Source organism: Mesoplodon bidens (assembly GCF_964165515.1).
Source record: "Mesoplodon bidens genome assembly, chromosome: 15".
NCBI lineage: Eukaryota > Metazoa > Chordata > Mammalia > Artiodactyla > Ziphiidae > Mesoplodon > Mesoplodon bidens.
In genome coordinates, this window is record NC_138171.1 from 21824545 (window position 1) to 21845555 (window position 21011).

Sequence of the window (21011 nt, forward strand, 5' to 3'; positions counted from 1 at the left end):
GAAGCCCCTATTTTTAGTTTTTTAAGGAATCTCCATACTGTTCTCCAGAGTGGCTGTCAATTTACATTCCCACCAACAGTGCAAGAGGGTTCCCTTTTCTCCACACCCTCTCCAGCATTTATTGTTTGTAGATTTTCTGATGATGGCCATTCTGACTGGTGTGAGGTGATACCTCATTGTAGTTTTGATCTGCATTTCTCTAATGATTAGTGATGTTGAGCATCTTTTCATGTGTTTGTTGGCAATCTGTATATCTTTGGAGAAATGTCTGTTTAGGTCTTCTGCCCATTTTTGGATTGGGTTGTTTGTTGTTTGTTTTTTTTGATATTGAGCTGCATGAGCTGCTTGTAAATTTTGGAGATTAATCCTTTATCAGTTGCTTCATTTGTAAATATTTTCTCCCATTCTGAGGGTTGTCTTTTCGTCTTGTTTATGTTTTCCTTTGCTGTGCAAAAGCTTTTAAGTTTCATTAGGTCCCATTTGTTTACTTTTGTTTTTATTTCCATTTCTATATTACTTTTATAATGAAAAAAGAATCAGGAAATACTGTTTCCAACAGCTCCCTCATTCTCTGTCCCCTCCCTGCAAAATAAGGGAGTTTTTTTTAAAAAAGCACATTTACCTTTACTTGTAGAGAGAAAAAGATGTGCAACAAAGGGCTGACACTTGAGGCACAGTTCTGAAAGCACTCTACCTGTATCATCTCACTGAACTGAATGGCCAGGTCCAGACCTGAACCTGGGAAGCTGGGCCTATAGCTTGTGCTCTTAACCATCATGCTCTCCAGCCTTGCACAAAATCTGGGGGACTGAACATACTAACGTGACTCCTCCTACTTTTGCTATTGGTTTGTATTTAGAAACTCAGAATATTAGATATTAGAACTGGGAGGGGGTACCAAATAGAAGTCATATGATCACATTAATAACATCTTACCTTCATTACCTCAAGTAATCCTCACTCAACCCTATGAGGTATTATTACTAGCCATAATAATAGCCATACTGTACAGTAAGAACCTGAGGCTCAGAGAGGTCAAGTGCCATGCCCAAGGTCACACAGCTTGGAAGTGACAGAGCTGGGATTCATACTCTGGAAGTCTGATTTCAAACCCTTGCTCTGAATAGCTAAACTAACTATACTAAGGTCCAGGACACTTGTGTGACCTACTCATGAGTTCATACCCTCATTCAAGTCTACTGAATCCATGTGCTTTCAACGAAAAATTATGGTGTGAAGAACACAGGCTTTTAAGTTATATAGATCTGGGTTTGAATTCTCTACTTATCAATTATATCTACTTGGACAAAATTACTGTACCCTTGTGAGGCTTAATATCTTCATCTGAAATAGGAAAATAATACCTAGTACATAGAGTAGTTGTAAGGATCTAAAATAAATTAATGTGAAAAGCAGCCAGCAGAGGGGCTGGTGCTGAATAGGTGCTCAATAAATGCTATTTCCTTTGTATCTACCTTTCCTTTCTAAAGCCTACAGCTATAGGATACCGTGTGATTTATATGGGACTGAAGTAAATAATAAGTTCCACTCAGTGAAGCAACAGCATGAGTATTCCCAAGAATACAGAGACAACTTTAGAATCACTGGGTCTTATACCTGGGATTGAAAAAAGAAAGAAAAAACCCCCACAGATTTTAAATTACAGGTACACAAACTCAAGAAAACTCCAGTTCTAAAACAAAATTCCTAAGCTCACACATTCTCCAACATTAGAAATGTCAGCTCCACAGGAAAATTTTTATTCCAAAAGTAAACTCTGTAAAGTTGTGTGAAGACAAAGAATTAGCCCTGAATTAAGGCTGAAATATAAAAGGACTATTTAAATTTGGAAATAAGCTTCTGGAAAACTCATCAATATTTTGAAAGGATTGTGTAAAATATTCTGATAACTCAGGTCCAAAGAAGGCAGTGAGAAGACAGAGTGAGTTAGTTGAGACAAACACATTGGAACCTTTTGATATGTGTTTTCATCTTTACAAACTAGAGAAAGAGAAATTATCTTTAGATCAGCATTATCCTCTACATTAGAGTAATACTGCCTCTATTGCTGTTAATGTCTAGACACTCAAAAAAAAAAAAAAAAAAAAAACAGAAACCCAATGGAGCTATTTTCAAATCTAGCACTGCCACAAATTCCCATTTGTCTGACTGCTCCCTGAGTGCAAAACTATTTCTCACTCCTCTCTTGCTCTTTCCTATACTGTCTAGCATAGCTGTTTACTCAAAGCATATGTTTGGCAAATGCTTGTTTAATTGACTTAGCTTCAAACATCATCTTTCAGAGCTCTCCTACTTGCCCAAAGCTTCAAACATCATCTCTCAGAGCTCTCCTACTTGCCCAAAGGTGTTTTTAAAAAAATCAGCACTGTTTACCAATGGACTTCAAGTCAGAGGAGAGAAAAGAATGTTGGATAATTCCCCAACACTGTGTAGAATACTTCCAAAGGACACAACACAAACACTGCCAGAATCCAATCCAATCCCAAAATTGTTTTCTATCAATTCCAAGTAAAACAACAATGACCTGCAGACTGAAAGCACGTATGTCATTCTTAGAAAGCCTCTAACCTCTAGTTTCACAGGAAAGTTACTCCACCTTAAAACGCATATAAACTCAGACCTGGAAGAGATTGTGAAAGGTACACAATAAAAAGAGTTGCTGAATGAATGATATTATCACATATACTAATTGTGGTTAAGTTCTATTGCAGAGACATGTACAAAGTCCCAGAGGAAGATGGAGGGAATTGGTTACATGGGCCCAGACAAGCTAGCAAAGATGTCAGAACGTGAGTAGCATTCTTAAGGAATAAGTTCACCACACAAAAGGGGCAGAAGGACATTGTAGGCAGAGGTAACAGCAGATGCAAAGGAAGGGGTGCCAACAGAGCATCCAGAGGGGAAATCGCTAGGTATGGCCAAAGAATATGGTATATGTGAGAAGATGGGAGAAGAATCTGGAACAGTAGAGTAGTTCACATTATAAAGGGTCCTCAATACTATGTTAGTATTTGGACTTGACCTTCCAGGCAATGAGCATGTGTACAGTCACATCAGATCTGTAGCTTAGAAACATGTCACGTTTAGAATTAAGCCACAACTAACTGGAAGCCAAAGAACCAAATAACGTTTGATTTTACTCCTCTTTAAAAGAAAAAATAACATAGCTTTTAAGAAGGACTTGGTAAAATTCACACACAAACAGGAACACACTATCTCAGAATATTCTGGGTTCAATAAGGACCAAAACCAATTTTAGACAGCAGCTGACAACCATCAAAAGTATGTCCCCAAACCACGTCAATATGTAATGAAAACAAGTTCCAAAAGGGCTGAAGGACTTATCCAAGATCCTATAACAGTTAGCGGCGAGGCTCGGACAAAATCTTAGCCCAGGGTACTTCCTAGTTCGCCGTAACTCTGAACAATTTTGTTGTTCCTTTCCCTTGTGCAAGGAAAGTCTCTGAAAGGCATAAGCGTGCCAAGGAGAATACAGATCAAAAGGTAGGATATGAGATGATGAATAGCATGAATACTAGAACCAGGCTTACACACCGCAAGCACTACATAAATTCTCACCATCGTTTATGATCATCTCTCTCTGAAGAATCATATAATCGCTGGTGGTTCACAGCAACCCCCACTGCAGCTTTTCATATGTGATTCGAAAGTAGGCAAAGACCAAGAGCTGTAAACATGTGGTGATGTTTCTACCTTTGGGGGGAGGGCTCTTGGAGTCCTCCATAGACAGCTTCAGCTGCTGTATGAACTCGCCGCCATACACACTTCTTTCTTGCCAGATGTTCAGCAATCTTTCTAAAGGTTTTTTACAGCCTTCATCTGCCTCTCTGCCCAGAAAAGACGAAAAGATATATATAAGCTTAAGATTTTTTGCTTTTAATTAGGACAGATTTACTTTAAAAAAAAAAAAAAAACCAACAACTGACTAAATAATTTACATATTTAAAAACAGAAAGAAGAGTAAGGTACATACTGTACTTAACGGATATTCAAAACTTGACCAGAAACTACATTCTTCTTGTGGTGTGTAGAGAAGAGAGAGGGATTATGCTACGGAATTAATCTGTGTCTTTTATCCTCTTTGAAAGATGGGGCAAATAGGGCAAAAAGCCAAAGGCTGATTTTTACTGACAGAGAATTATCAAAAATCAATCATATCAATTGTGACAGCTTGCTTTTTACAAGGCATTAACTGAAATCTAGTGCCAGATATACTGCTGGAAATTAAAGCAGGCCAAAATTTTTAAGGACAGGAAAAAAATGATTAAAACCAAATGTTTAAAGTGGGGAAGAAATTCATAATAACTCATCAATGCTAACACACCAACACCTCTAATATGTATAAATACAATCGTACATACATATATGTCAAGACTGATCTCAACTTTAAACTCACTACTTCATAATTATTTTAATTCCAGGCTAGGTCTGTATTCCAGATTCACACAAAGGTGTCTAGCAAATCATCTTAGAACACACCGAGCATAATACAGTCCTTTGTAATTTATATCTGAATGAAAGAAGCTAGTTTTTTTCCTGATATATTACTCTCTTAAAACATATCACTCTCTTATTTTTCAATGAGATGACCATAACTCGCACTCAGGGTGAAGCAGCTGTTTACCATAAAGTGTGAGAGAGCAAGTGGAAGCATGGGGGGAGACTTTCTGAAAGGAAAACAAATTCCCTCACCATGTACTGTGTTACTATGAATTGTTCTGTTCTGTGAGGCTGTCTAGGTGTCAATGACCTTACACTGAGGAACTATAAACAAGAAGGGTTACCCTGACATCTTAGTATCTAAGTCAGTATCTTTAATAGGAACCTCAAGAAGAAACCATATAAAATTCAACTCAGATGGGAATTTCACCCACCCCCAGCCCTAACAGCACTTTTCTAAAACTTACGTTAACACTCAAGATGAGCTGAGTTTTCAGCCTAATCTGGTCAGATTGTATTACTTATGAATTATTAGCGGCAAATTTCACTAAATTGGGGGTTAAAGTACTAACTAAATCAGGATACATACAAATTAATTATTCTATTGGTAAAGCTTTTTTTTAAAGTCAGAGGTCGGGGTGAGGGGGAAATTTCCACTGATATTTATAAAACTTAAAGATATGACCTTGATATTTATAATAAAAACATCTCTACTCCATCTTCAAAATACACCTAGAAACAAATTACTTCTCACCTCTTTCTCTGCTCTCAGCCTGACCCAAGCCACTATCATCTCTTGTCTGATTCCTGCAACAGCCTCATTACTAGTCTCCCTGCTTCCACCCTGTCCTCCAACCATCTATTCTCAAGTTTTAAAAGTCCAATCCTAACTGTTGTGTTAAGGTAGATCATGTTGCTCCTTTGCTCAAAACTTCCAATGGTTCTTCCTGGTCTCCCTCAGAATAAAAGTGAAAGTCCTAATGGAGCCTACAAAGCCCTTCTCAGCCCAGCCCATTATTTCTCTGACCTCACCTATCCTCACTCTCCCCTCCCTCCTCAACAGCTCCCTGGCCCTCCTGCCATAAAGTGTAGGACCTTTGCACTTAGCTTGGAACCAAGGCTCAGGCCAGGCAAGGCTCCTTTGCTCTCCTCCTTCAGGTGCGTATATTCACACAGCACCTTTTCAGTGAATCCTCTCCTCATCTCCCTACTTAAAATTACACTCCCTACTCCTACTTAATTTTTCTCCACACAATTTATCTTCTGATGTGCTATATATTCAGTTTCCCTGTTGTTTATACTCTCTTTCCATCTGAATGTGATTTCCACAAGGGCAGGGATTTGTCTTTTTCCCCCACTGCTATATGCCCTAGAACAAGCACAATAAATATTTAATTGCAATGTTTTTTTTGAAAAATGTTAGAAAGGTTTCAGTAGGCCATACAATTAGTTAACTTTCAACGACCATTTTACCACATCAAGGTCATTCATGTCAGACATCAATTAAGCATTCATCTGCACATTAAGGTTTCTGAAATACTGTGCTTGGAATACAAAGAACAAGGCCTAAGTCCTGACCTCTAGGTTCTTGACCCAGCAGCCCCTCACCTCTCCACACCCTACCTGAGGCTTCATGTTCTGGCAACACTCAATGGTAAGTATTTTCTACTCAGCACTTGCTGCCACTGGTACATGTGCCTATGCTCATGCTTTCTCCTCTCGCTTGAATGGAATCCCCAAAACAGAACAAGGTGAAGAGCAAAAGGTTCTGAGTAATTCCGGGGGCTGAAGTACTATATTGGGGGGGGGGGTGGAAACAGCAGAAGAATCTGGAGGGATACAGTGGAATTAGATTATAGAGGACCCTAAATGCCATACTAAACATGTGGCCTTTATCCTGAAGGCAATGGGAAGTCCCTAATGTGATCAAATGTAGGCTTTAGAAAAATAAAGTCATTATAACTACGGTAACAAAATCACAACTAATCAGAACTTAACTGGTTGGTACTTTTAACATAAAATCTGTTCTCTGCAAATTCTCTTAAAAGAGAAACCAATCACGAAAACAAATTCTTATCAAGGATTTAGTTAAAAGGGTTGGGAGGGGCACAACACCCATCCAACCACCATCCTCCATTCCTGGGGCTATTTGGGGCTTAAGACTGATAGTGGGCTTCCCTGGTGGCGCAGTGGTTGAGAGTCCGCCTGCTGATGCAGGGGACACGGGTTCGAGCCCCGGTCCCGGGAAGATCCCACATGCCGCGGAGCGGCTGGGCCCGTAAGCCATGGCCGCTGAGCCTGCGCGTCCAGTCCGGAGCCTGTGCTCCAAAACGGGAGAGGCCACAACAGTGAGACGCCCTCATACCGCAAAAAAAAAAAGACTGATAGTGAGTACAGCTGCACAGTACACTACTGTATAGTGGATACTGATGCTCAAACCTGTTGTAACCACAAGATTTTCAAAAGGCTTTCACCACTAAAGGCTACAGCCAAAAGGGAGCTCTACTTTAATTAGTGAACATAATTAACCACGACAGGTTAATTCTTTGAGCACTACAGTCAATCAAATTTTTGCCGGCTAAGGTCTAAAGATATAGACACAACAGTAAAGAAGTCTTTTTACTGATGCGGTTTTGCCCTAAGTAGCTCCAATGAAGTGGAAGTCACTTTAGCACCTGAAATTGGATATAACCAAAGCAAAAAAGTCATTTTATGACACAAGGAGCTATCTTTTCAAGTTGTACTAACTCCATTCTAACTTGAGAAATCATTAAGTGAAAAAACACAAAAAATCTTTGCCACTTATCAATGAATAAACTGAAAGATGATAAATAAGTACATATGTAACTTACTTTGCAGAACACAACTTAGTATCTTAATTCTAAATATTTATAAATTCAACCACTGAAAATTTGATCTAAAAAGTGAAAAGTATGTATTATACACATGTAGGACTACTGCTTGAAGTGTCAGCTGGATACCAGAGGGCTTGCCAAGCCAGCGTGGGGGCCTTTTCTTCCTCTGCAGCTCTAATGGCACTGCCTTGGTACACCCACTATAATTTGTGTACTTGTCTCTTATCCCATGCACAGTAGGCCTATGGCAGGCCTACCCAGGGCATAAATTCTTTCTAAGTATCCTCAGCACTTCCAACAGCACCTCATGTAAAGGTAGAGCAGAAACAGTCCTTTGCAATTGTGTAGAAAAGAGTTAACATAGCAGGCCTGAGACTGCTGCCCTTAACAGGCCTGCTCATGAGGTTGGCCCTTGACTGGCATCTCGGAACCTGGATTTCAGAAGTGTTCCCATCATTTCCTAACTGATAAGGGTGGTTTACTGTGCTTATACAAACAGTATGGTTTATGCTGAACACCTGCTTTCCTTCTGGGAGCCTAGAATTTTGGCAGAGTGCCTGCGACCAACCCTAACAAAATCCCTAGGTACTACATCTCTAATGGGCTTCTCAGGTAGAACACTTCACATGTGTTGCCACAGTTCAAAGGGGGAAGAATTAAGTATGTCTTGTGTGACTCCACTATGAAAGGACTCTTGGAAGCTTACGCCTCGTCTCCTCTGGACTTCATCCCTTGCACCTTTTCCCTTTGCTAATTTTGCTTTATATCCTTTCACTGTAATAAATCATAGCCAGGAACACAACTATACACAAGTCCTGTGAGTCCTCCTAGCAAGTCACCAGACCTGGAAGTGGTCTTGGGGACCCATGACTGTTATAACAGGAAATAAATATGTATATGGTGATAATTCCAAATTTATGTCTCCAGAAATCAATTTCCTACTGAGCTTCAAGACTGTTTCATCCATCCGCCTATATGGCATCACCCTTTGGAATATAATATCTATTAGCCATCTCAAACTTAACATGGCCAAAACAGAACTCTTGATTTCCTCTACCATATCTTTACCTCAATCTCCACCTCGGTAAACAGCATCATCAGCCATCCACATACTCATGCCAAAAACCTAGAAATAATCTTTGATTTCTCTTTTCCCTCACTACCAAGCTCCCACTAATCCTATCAGTTTTACATGGGGGGGGGGTGCGGGCGGGGGCACAAATCTACCCATGAAGTAAACAAAGCAAACATTCAACAAGTAGAAGCTATTATCTCCTCAATGCTCCTGAGTCCTAGCCAATGTCATCTCTAGCCTACACTAGAGCAACACCCTGGACCTCAGGTTCCTGCCTCTCCCTTATTATCACATATTATCACTCTCTGAAAGTATCTTATTCATTTTGTCCTTGCCTGCCTTGTTCACTGCTTGCCCCCCTAGTGTCTGCATCAGTACTTTGCACAAAGGCACTTAAATACATCTTGAAGGAAAGATTAAGTGAACTATCTCCAAACTAAGAAGAAAACAAGAAGGCATTTGTATGGAAAATAAGTTTAAACTCTGGTTACTTAAACTGCTATTCAAATTAAATCTACCCTATGAGCTTGGCAGCTTTCTCTGACTTGAGAGGTTTGTTGTTTCCTTCCTAGGGGGTAGGGGGTTTGAGGGAGGAGATAGGAAATTATCATAAAAAGATTCCTAATCTATTTTAGTCAATATTAATGGGTCCACTATCTTTGTTCATCAATTGGCCACAGAAAAACTGTACAGAGAGCACTTTCTACTGTTGATAAGGTGCATCAGGACTGAAGTGGTGTGGCTGGACTTTCTATTCTAATTATGGGGGTGGGGGTGGGGGTGGGGAGGGAGCTTAGAGACATGGGGAGCTTAAAAGAACCAGAAGAATGCAAAAATGAAAGGTAATAGAGCTATCTTTTTTTATTTAAAAGGATCAGGTCTATTTTCCCCATAATGCCACAGAATTTGCCAAGACATTTTTACAGTGCCTCCTAGATAGGTTTTAAGATGATAACCAAGTAGAAAAATTTTTAATCCTGGTATTGCTCATCCCTCCTTCTCCCACCGCTTTTCTACTTACACTTTTCTGATTTGGGAACTACGTATGATTGCTGTTAAATTTTTAAGGAAAAATGTTATGTTTACTATCCCTATAGGGAATTACTTTAGTCAATTTCTTATACCCTAAATTTATTAACTTATTCAACAACTACTTACTGAATCCCTACTCTGTGCCAGGGCAGACCACAATGTTGCTCAGCTCCTGGGACACCATTCACATCAAGACTATCTAAATGGTGTTCCTGAAGGTACAAAACCCAGTAGTTCTGTGCCAGATACTCTATTAGGTGTCTGGAATACAGGAAAGAACAAAAAAGAAACAGTCTTTCTCTTCACATAGTTTATAATATAATATACGCCCATGAATGGGCAAAGACTGTGGATTGAGCATTGTTGTTTTACTTTAGCCTCACAACTCTAATGAGACAGGTGGTGACATTCCCTTTTAACTAACCTGGAAACGTGGGCTCAGAAAGCTACATAACACATCCAAGGCCACTCAGTGCTGGAGGCAGAGCTACAGCCAACGTCTAGGAAACTGAACTGAATCTCCTCAAAACAGGAAAATGCCTGTCTCCAATTTCAGTGGGCTACTCTAGTAGTCTGTTCTAAGCTTATTCTGTTATGACGACTCAATATTTTTTCAAGTTCCCAAACATTCTGCTTTTTCAGTATCCACGTTCAAAACAAACAAAAAAGCCAGTTGACTAACAGAAATCTTTTATCCATCTCTACAAAGCTAGATGTCATTTCTTAAAAATCTTTTGGAGTTCTCATTTCACTCCTTCAATCTTTCCAAATCTTTCACGGAATGCCAGACTTACTTTCACACTTCAGGTCTTTCACTTACACTCTAGACCTTAGAACAATTTTCGTTTAACCCACTAGTCTCTTTCTCACCCTTCCCAGTTTCCTTTGGCAAAGATGTTTTGTTTGATTTGCTTACTTATTAATATTCTAGTGAAAAATAGTTTTTCTTTGCTCCTCCTAGGCAACTAACTTATATCTACAAAAAACAGTTAGTTTTTAAATAAATAAAAGTGATTTGTAAAACTGTTAATTAAATGTATAGTTTCCGTGATATCAGCTGTAAGTATGCTCTACCCACCCCCGTCCTCTGTCACAGAACACAATAGTGGCACACACTTAATATGACAGAGCCAGAGCAAATATCTTACTTTCCACACTAATAATTACTATCTTTGCAGGTACAGTAATGACTACTATTTTTAGTAAGTTAGACATGTAGACATCCAGAAGTAAGTAAAAACAAAGGCACAGCAGCTAATTTCTTGCTATTAAGGTTTTGTTACTGCAAAGTTCCCTTGTACTATTTAGCTTTGTTTTTTGACCATAAGCTAATGAGACAACTCAGCCAAACCAAGGAAAGTACCATATTCAAGAAGTGAATTCAATAGTGAATACATCTAGGAGAAAAGATGTGCTTCAAGTGCTAGACTGAGTCCCTTCAATGCATCAAAATATTTACTTGTCTGAGATAGTTCTCAAGGGTTCAGGCAAAATATAAAACCACAATTTGGCCTCTGCAACTCTCTATAAAGTACCTCTTTTTAAAAAGTATGAAGTTGTCAAGTTACAAAGGCTATCACACACAAAAAAAGAAAGAACAAAAAGGAAAAGGTAATGCATTCAAAAACAAAACAGAACAAAAAACCAGAAAACATACCTGGCAACGTGAGAAAAAGCATCCACAAGGACAGATTCAAATTCTCTAGTGAATTCAGGTCCTTTCCTTTTACTGTTTTGAATGACATCATTGGCTAAGTACAGAAAAGTAAGCTTTCTATTTGATTTGGCTGGAAAAAAAGAAAAGAAGATAATTTAGCTTACACCAAGGAAATTCTCAATCCACAATTCTTCTGCCCTAAGCTACTCCTAAAGAACACTAAGACAAGCATTATCTACTTGAGGTCAAGACTGCTATGTTTGAAAAAACAATTTAAGGGACTCCTGGAGGTGTCTAGTAAAACAGGATTGAGAATACAATTTTTAAAAAAAAACAAAACAAGAATACGCCATCTTAACTGATTGTGGTGATAGTTGCATAACTGCGAACATACTAAAAACCACTGAATTGTATATTCTAAAGGAGTGGCTTGTGTGGAATGTGAATTATAGTTCAATAAAATTGTTTTTCAAAAAAAAAAAAAGAATACGCCATCTTAATTTCTGTGTTATTTTAGTCAGGGTAATTAATTGGCAGTAAAAATTAAGATAATCCAAAGAAAATTCCTAAAGGATAAGCAGTCAGTATTCTCCAGTCAATTCCTAAAGGATAAGCTGTCAATACATCTCCAGAAGACATGTTAAAACCAAGGTTTTCATTTATTACACTGCAAAAACGAGCATTTCTTACTCACTGTTAATTATCAAATACCACAGAATGAAAGACTGAGTTAAGTTTCAGCTTTAAAAGATACTTGTAATTTATGCTCCTAGACCAAGAATTTCTCTTTGAACATCCCAATAACCATAATCAGTCAATGATATCAACTCTACAATCCAGAGGAATCTCTAGATGCACCAATGGATATTTATCTCAAAATACAAATATACATTATTGTTACGTGATCACTGAAAATTTACACAGGTCTGAAATCTGGATATGCAAAATTATGGCTCCCACAAAAAATATAATTCTTCTCTCTTATACCTACTAAATGTAGTATTTCCTATTACTCTATATGGTAGCATGCATTAAACCATAAAAACCTCACACAATATGTCTGAGTTACAGTTGCTTGGGGGAACATTACTGAATTTCCTGGCTTCTGTGCACATAACTCTTCAACCGTAAAGTTACATCACTACCATTTTTGGTCCCAGTTTTCTTTTAAAAGAAATAAATAATAACACAATCAGATAGTTCAAAACATTAAGTTTTCTCCAATGCCAAAGTGCCCAAAAGACTCAAGCAAGCCCTATGTCAACCTTTACACCTGAATTACTAGTCCTTACTCCACTGCTCTCAGAAAGCATTTGTTTCTTTTGAAATGCACACAGCATGTATAAATTCTGACACAGCAGGCTCAAGATCTGACATTTTAAAATGTAGCTACAGGAGAATAACTCAAGTTAAAAACAAGATTTTTAAAGCATGTTATAGTTGAAACTGATGACTTAAAGTGCTCATAAAATTAAATATGGATATCCTGAAATGTACTAACCTTCTGATAATAACCTAGTTTAGATGGCCAACTGATGAGAATATTGAAAACCTGGAACTATCTTTAACTGTTCTAATTATTATTCAAAAACAGAACAAAAGTGTGAATAGTTTCAATATCCCACTGTTGCTACAAAGGTATAATTACAGCAAAAAGCTTTTTCTTTTTCTTTTTTTTTTTTAAAGCAAACCTTGTTCTAGGATGTTGCAGCAAGTTAAACTACCAAGTTTATAACGCCATGAAAGTTAGATTTAAAAGTAAAACAGGGCTTCCCTGGTGACGCAGTGGTTAAGAATCCGCCTGCCAATGCAGGGGACACGGGTTGGAAGCCTGGTCCAGGAAGATCCCACATGCCGCAGAGCAACTAAGCCCGTGCACCAGGACTACTGAGCATGCGCTCTAGAGCCCGCGAGCCACAACTACTGAGCCTGCGAGCCACAACTACTGAAGCCCATGCACCTAGAGCCTGTGCTCCGCAACAAGGGAAGCCACCACAGTAAGAAGCACGTGCACTGCAATGGAGAGTAGTCCCCACTCACCACAACTAGAGAAAAGCCCGCACGCAGCAACAAAGACCTAACGCAGCCAAAGATAAATAAATAAATAAATATGTACGTAAGTAAGAAAGTAAGCAAAACAGAACTTCTAGAGAGCAAATTGGACTAATATACTTCATGTTAAAAAACCCAGAATCCAGGGCTTCCCTGGTGGCGCAGTGGTTGAGAGTCCGCCTGCCGATGCAGGGCACACAGGTTCGTGCCCCAGTCCGGCAGGATCCCGCATGCCGCGGACCAGCTGGGCCCGTGAGCCATGGCCGCTGGGCCTGCGCGTCCAGAGCCCGTGCTCCGCAGCGGGAGAGGCCACAACAGTGAGAGGCCTGCATACCACAAAAAACAAAACAAAACAAGACAAAAAACCCAGAATCCATATTGTAAAATGCAATTTGGCCATTCAAGACCTGATACATTTTGCAGTATTACAAATATGATAGCTAAGATAGCCAGGGTTTTCACTATCTACAATACCAATTAATTCTCATCACCCTCAAACTTAGCAATGGGAATTTAGGATAAAACTTTATCCCTCCACATCCAGCATCCTGAATAATCAACTTGAGCACCATGTGTGTAAAGGTAATATAACAAAGCCCTAAAGGGAATTCCCTGGAGGTCCAGTGGTTAGGACTCCTTGCTCTCACTTCCGAGGGGCCGAGGTTCGATCCCTGGTCAGGGAACTAAGATCCCAGAAGCTGGGCAGTGTGGCCAAAACAAGCAAACAACAACAAAAACCCACAAAGCTCTAGAGCACTTGAACACACACAGTCATAATACACAGGACACACACACCCTCTACTCCAGCCCTGGGTGATAACTCACTTGTTCAAATGTCTTTCCAATATGTCAGTATGGATTCTTTCACTCCCTACCGAGGCCCATTCCAAATTGGTTGAAATAGTTATTGAGCAAAGTTTAAATAACTGGCTGACCAAAATTTTTCACTTGTTTGGCTGGTTTTGACATCTAGAGAAAGTAATTTTTTTTAAAAAAAGGCCTATTTACCTGCACTACTAAAGGTAGTAGTAGTACAAATGTAAGGTACAAAAGCACTACTAAAAAATGTTCATCTTAGGGTATTTTACACCAAACTGCTCCAAAAAGAAAGAGAGAAGTTCTACCTAGAACAGAGCCCAAAGGGATAAATTAAGAATTATTCCTAGGGAATGGGAAGAAAATAACACATCATGAAGAGAAGTAGTACTTAAGCAGGAAAAAGAAAACTTTTAAAGTCTCATAAATATTTGGAGGCAAAACAGAGATGGTTTGTGAATGTCTTAAGGAAATGACTTGACTATAGATAGAAATGTCCATTTTTAAAGATTCAGGGTGGGCTAGAACCTAAAGGGCTAGTCAATTCTAACATTAGGGCACAAAATATTTTTCCACTTCAGTGCGGGGGCATTTTCAATTCATGAAGGAAGGCTAGGTATTAGGAAACTGTACACTGATGCTTGGAAGAGCATCCTCTAGTTCTGCACTGTCCAGTATGATAGCCACTAGCCACATGTGGCTACTGAACACTTAATTTGTAGCTAACAAAACTCAGGAACTGAATTTTCAATTGTATTTATTTGAAAGTTTACTTCCTTAGTCACACATTTCAAGTGCTCATGGCAAGAGGCTACCTTGTTGCACAGCAGATATAAAACATTTCTGTCATCACAGAAAGCTCTATTAGACAGTGCCGCTTGATCCTTTACTCAGCCATGAAAATGATGTCAAGAGACCACAATTTAAACTAAACTAAACTAATCCTAAACTATTTAACTGTGTTAACAGGCACCATGCTAAACGTTGTGTACATTACTGACAACTGGAAGAGCTAGTTTCTCCCTCAAAACATAATCCAGTGAAAGAGACATAACTAGTAAGATTGAAATAAATGCAGATTAATTCTAATAAATAAAAGCACTACGGGTTTGGCTGGAGTAAGATGATCACCTTCACTTATTAAGTGCACTGATGCACTAGGTACCTGAAAACAAGTTTCGGCGTCTTGGAGCTCTGGACTAATGTCCCAGCTGTACACTCATTAACAAAGCACTTCATCTCTTCATATCTGTATCTTCTCATCTATAAAATGGGGATAATAATGCTGACCTACTTACAACTTAAGGTTTCATCATATGAGATTAGGGTTAAAGGAGCTTCATAAACGAAAGTACTCTTTATTTTCTGTATCTCAAATAGGGTGAGGTGGGGAATCAAGATGGCTTCACAAAAGTGACATCTGAGGTGGATTTTGACGTGCCTCTGAGATCCTACCAGATAGGATCCTGTAGAAAGCAATTCGAATTTTTCCGCCACATCTCAGATGACAGAAATAATATCTGAATGGCACAGTGGGGTACATGAATGGCGCCCTGGGAGGCCCAGGCTCTATCCCCCAACTACCCTGAGGGCTGAGGGGACCCCCATCTCAGTACAGCACATGATATTTGGGGGGTGGGGGATCTCTGCCAGAGGACTAGAACTGGGTCTTCTGAAAGAATCCTGGATTTTGGTGTCTGCCAGTCTGATGTAGTCTGAGCCTCATTGGTTCTAAGGCCTTGAAAATACCACTTAGCCACTTCAGTTTCCTCATCTATAAAACAGAGTGACATCCTGACCTCACAGATAGCAGAGAACACATGAAGAGTTACTTCCTATGCTATAAAGGGCCTACCACATACAGGCTGTCCAAAACAGTGCTAAGCTTCATTTGCTCAGCTTTCTGCTATGAAGCTCACTGGGGTATCAGATAGCTGGGTAGGTGCCCATTCTTTCCCCAGCAGACTGTAAGCAATCTGAGGCAAAGAACATGCCCCACACTGAGTCATCAGTATCCCACCTCACCATTATTTATCCAATGCCTACACTCTGCCTGACACCATGCTAGATGTTCATGTGGATTATCCTGTTTACTCTTCACCTCAAGTTGTTTGAGCCTCCGTTTTTTCTCATCTGCTGAGTTCCTACTTCACAGAACTCAGAGACTGTAAAAAATGACAATGTATGTAATATGTAATATCAGTACTGCACTTGGCACAGAACAAAGGCACAGTAAATATCAGTTATCATTATCTCTATTTTACAGATCAGGAAACTGAAGGAAAGAGAGGTGAAGCGGCGGGGGCTCAGTAAATGGCAAAGTCAGGCTCCAGAGGCACTTGGCCTCTGGAGCCAACATGCTATCAAGCTCCCAACCCAGTGCCTGGCACGCAACAGGCTGAGCTCAATCAATGGCTGCCAGATGCTGAGCAGGGTCTAGAACCAAGGAGAGCTGCATGAGAAGAGGAACCTGAGAGGCAAGGTCTAGGTGGTGTGGCCCCTTGACTTCTCTGCAATGGCAGTGACTGCACCCACTTCCCAGGGCAGTGCTGAGGACTAAGTGCGAGGCCATACATAAGGTCCTAGCACAGTGACTGGCACAGAATAAAGGCTCTGGAAGTGGCAGTTACCCTTGTCCTCTTTTGACAGATGAGAAAACAGGCTTAGAGAGAAAAAACTTGCCCGGTATCACTCAGCTAGTAAGTGGCTGAGCCAGGGCTCGATCTAGGTAATCTTACTCCGAATGCCCAGCAACCGCCTGGCACACAACAGGCTAAGGCCTGTACCCTCCACCAGGCACTCAACGCTGCCGAGAGAATAATGGTCACAAGTGTCAGGAGGAGCCGGAGAGGAAAGCGGCTGGGTTAACTGGGAGTCCTGAGCCCCGGTCGGTGAAACCTCAGACAAGTACCTTAAACCTTCCCAGGCCTCGGTTTCCTTCTCCGAGAAATGGGGATAACACTGTCTCCAACCTCAGAAGCGCAATCAACCAGAGGCCCAGGCCTGGAAAGCCAGGCTCAGCTAAGAAGCTAGAGGGGCCTCGGGAGGGGGTGCGGGAGAGGGCTACCCGGGAGGAGGACCCATGGGGGTAGAGGGAGTGTTTACCTTTGCGGAGCTCGCGGTGCCACACCGAGACGATGGGTCCCGCGTGCTTGCGGTGGTGGATGAGCCACAGGGAGAGGGTCTGCACGCTCTGCTGAGAGTTGCTCAGCTCTGAGAGCTTCTTCTCCAGCGCCGACTCGGAGAAGGAGGACATGGTGGCGGCGGCGAGGCCCGGCAGGGATCGGCCTGGGCCGCCCAGTGCGGCGGGGAGAGCGACGGCACGAGGCCGGGACCTCACCTGGCGGCCTGCGGGACTCTTTATGACTGACAGACGGCCGGGGCGGCCAGGAGGGGGAGGGGATGGGTCTCCGCAGTAACAGCCGCCCGCGCCGCCGCCACAAGATGGCCACCGACCTCTCACCCCGCCGCGATAGCAGGGTCAAAGGGCAAGAGCCGGAGAAGCGGGGCACCGAGGGGAGTCAGAGTGTAGAAAAACACCCCTCCGGTGGCGAAGACCTCTTTGAATTTCGCTCGGAGCACTCCGAAAGCGACAGGCAGGGAAAAGGGCGCACTTCGGCGGCCTCCGGAAGGCGCTTTGACCGCTCGCGCCCGCACGCCGGCGCAGTGAGTGTCACCGGAACCCTTTCTCCCGCTCCCGCAGAACCTTTCTGGCGCGGTGCGGCGCGCGCGTTACGCGTCACTTCCGGCGCGGCGGAGGAGGTGCGAGAGTGAGGGAAAGGCTGGAAGACGAGGTAAGGGAGAGTGGCGCGAACGAGAGGGAGACAGCAACCGCGAGCCCTTAGGGGGGGATCCGGAGGGGATGCTGAGGCTGAGAGACCATGACCTGGGATTGGAACGGGACCTTTCTCCGTCACCTGGCAGGCCCCAGCAGCACTCTTCCTCCGTACGTGTCCTGCTCTCTGGCCGCCCCCCACAAAAAGCTTTTTTTGGTTCTGCCAAGCCACCCACGTGCACTTTTCACGCCTCCACGCCTTGGCTCTTGCTGTTCTTTTTCCAAAGGTGACGCCCCCCTTCTCACGCGGTGGGCTTCCACTAGGCCTCCGGGACCACCTTTAGTGGCCAGTTGCGATGTTTAGTCTGTGACAGGACCGCCGTCAAACACACCCTTGTGCTCCCGGCTCTTAGTTGGTTGTTGTATTCAGGGAATTACAGGCTACCTTCTGGGGGTTCATTTGACTATTGCTCAAATTTAAGTAATACATGTTAACTTTGTGGGGGGAGTAGGGTAAGGAAGTCAATGGGTTCGTTGACCTTTAAGAAACACTATTTGAGACTTTATCCTTTAACTATTTTTTAAAAGTTTTAAATTCCAATATCACATCAGCAGAGAAATTTGTTCTTGTAACTGCTGTGGGGTGGTGGTAGGGAGTTAGGTTATTGTAGACGCAGTAGAATTTTTAAATGTCCTGATCATAGTGGGACTGACCAGTTGTGGGCAGATTCCAGTTAGGAGGCACTGTACTAGTTGATGCCTGCTTTTGCTCATACTGCGCTGTTCTTTGCTTAGGTGCTTTTACTCCTCCTTCAGAATGGAGTCATCATAATCATAGCCAACATAACGAGCTGCTGCTATGGGCTAGACACTGTGTTTTCACATAGTGACTCATTTAATAAACAAAGCTATGCAATAGGTATTATGTTATTCCCATTTGGCAAATGGGGCTGAGGGAGCTTGGGTGACCTACCCAAGATCACATAACTAAGGTTAGAGGGAAGGGACTCTACTTTATCTATCTTTTTTACCCCAGCACCTTATTCGTAGCTGACTGAGTGAATTAATATAAAATAGGTGAATAGCTTAAAATCACAGTCAATATCTAGTCACAATTATAACCTAGGGCCTTTGAGTCCAAATCTAGGCCATCTTTCTGTATTAAGTAACAGTGTCATATACTGAGCACTTTTATACCAAGTCACTATGTATTAAGCAAATTACGAACATTCTTTTATTTAATCCTTACAACAGTCCTGTGGGGTATGGGTTATTATCACTATTTGACAGATGAGAAAACATTAAATATGGTTGAGTAATCAATGTCACTTGGACACAAGAAATGACAGAACCAGGAATCAAATCAAGGTTATCTTATCCCAAATTCTTCACTCCTGAGCCAGTGGTTTTTATTTATTCATTCAGCCGATAATTTTTGAGAACCTATGTCTGAAGCACTATTCTAGGCAAACAGACAGAATCCATGTCCTGGGAAGCTTACCTTCTGCAGGGGAAGATAAACGTGTGTAAAATGAGCCCGAAAGTTATAAATGCCTCGAATAAAAATAAAGGAGGGTAAGAGGTATGAGGACTGCCCGTATGGGCAGATAGGCGTGTATTATATATACTGGTCAGAGAAGGCCTCACTGATATGGTGACATTTGATCACAGCCTTCAAACAAATGAGAGAACAAGCCCTATGCTATGTGGTGAATGTTCCAGGCAGAGGGAAAACCAAGTGCAGAGTCCTGAGGTCAGACCATTGTTGGCATTTTCAAGGACCAGCAAGGAGGAGAGCTCAAGTGATGTGAACCAGAAGGCTAGAAATGAGCTTAGAGAAGTTGCCAGGGACCATATCATGTGGGGGACTATAGGCAATAGCAAGGACTTTGGATATTACTCAGAATGAAACAAGAGTCCATTGGACCATTTTGAGCAAAAGAGGAGCATGTGGCTATTAAGTAGAAAATAGACAGTAAGGGTGCAAGGGTAGGAGCAGGAGGACGAGTTCAGCTGCTGTTGTGATAACCCAGGTGAAAGGAAGACTCAGACCAGGGTGGAGGTAGTGAGAAAGGGTCAGATTCTGGGGATATTTTAGAGGAAGAGATCACAGGATTTACTGACAGCATAGGTATGAGGTATAAAAGAAGCAAGAGCTTATATGGCCCTAAGGGTTTTAGCCTAAGCACCCATAAGAATGGAGTTTGCATGTATGTACTGAATTGTGGGAAGAGCTGGTTTGGGTAGTAAGAGCAGGAGTTTAGATTTGTATGTGTCTAATTGGAAATGCCTGTCCAAGTAGAGGTATCTCATAGGCAATTGGGTTTATGGGTCTGGAGTTCAAGGGAGAGATCGGGTAGAGATATAAATGTGGGAGTCATAAGGAGGAATAGGTATAGAAAGAAAAGGGGCCCAGTGACTAAGTCCTAGGACACTTCAACATTTAGAGGTCAGAAAGATGAGGATGTTATAATCATGTGACTTATCTTCTTTAGCCTGTTAATATTAATAACTGATTGATTTTCAAATATTGAGCCAGCCTTACATCCCTGGAATTTAGTCCTACTTTGTCATGGTGTGTAATTCTTTTTACATACTGCTAAATTGTATTTCCTCATATTTTGTTTGGGATTTTGGCATCTATATTCATGAGGGAAGTTGGTCTGCAGTTTAAAAAAATTTTTGTATTATCTTTATTGAATTTTGGTATCAGGATAATACTAGATTCATAAAATGGATTGGAAAGTGTTTCTTCTTCCATTTCTAGATGATTGTGTAGAACTGGTGTTAATTTTCTTTAAATGCTTGGTAGAAGTCTGCAGTGAAACCATCTGGGCCTGAAGATTTCTTCTTTCTTTTTTCTTTGATTTTGGGAGTTTTTAAACAATAAATTCAGTTTCCTTATAAGGCTGTTCAGTAATCTATTTCAGATTGTGTGAATTGTGGTAGTTTGTGTTTTTTGAGAAATTTGCCATTTCATCTGTCAAATTTATGTGTATAAAATTATTTGTGGTATTCCTGTATTATCTTTTGATATCTGCAGTCTGTAGTACTGGTATTGGTAATTCCTCTCTCTCTCCCTCCTTCCCTCCCTCCCTCCTTCCCTCTCTCCCTCTCTCTCTCCCTCTCCCTCCCCCTACCCCCATCAGTCTAGTTAGAAGTCAATTTTATTGATGTCTCTAAAAAACCATTTCTTTGGTTCATTGATTTTCTCTATTGTTTTTTGTTTTAAACTTCAATTCCTGCTCTGATTTTTATTATTTCTTC

General features: G+C 41.2%; 2 protein-coding genes across 10 annotated transcripts in view; one reads left to right on the forward strand and one right to left on the reverse strand.

The window, feature by feature from the left end:
- RPRD1B (regulation of nuclear pre-mRNA domain containing 1B) overlaps window positions 1-17653 on the reverse strand; it is a 58096-nt gene extending 40443 nt beyond the window's left edge. The window contains exons 1-3 of the mRNA XM_081257773.1: window positions 17075-17653; window positions 11102-11231; window positions 3736-3869 (exon numbers count right to left, since the gene is read on the reverse strand). Of these exons, the coding sequence (XP_081113899.1) occupies window positions 3736-3869; window positions 11102-11231; window positions 17075-17225 (415 nt within the window). The 5' untranslated portion in view covers window positions 17226-17653. The remainder of the gene's footprint in view (window positions 1-3735; window positions 3870-11101; window positions 11232-17074) is intronic.
- A 67-nt stretch (window positions 17654-17720) lies between these two features.
- TTI1 (TELO2 interacting protein 1) overlaps window positions 17721-21011 on the forward strand; it is a 44411-nt gene continuing 41120 nt past the window's right edge. For 4 of the 9 annotated variants that reach the window (XM_081257763.1, XM_081257766.1, XM_081257769.1 and 1 more), the window contains exon 1: window positions 17730-17915. The gene's annotated coding sequence lies outside the window, so the exon portion shown is untranslated. Of the gene's footprint in view, window positions 17916-17945; window positions 18032-21011 lie in introns of those variants that run through there. The other 5 variants (XM_081257764.1, XM_081257765.1, XM_081257770.1 and 2 more) reach the window with 4 other exon arrangements.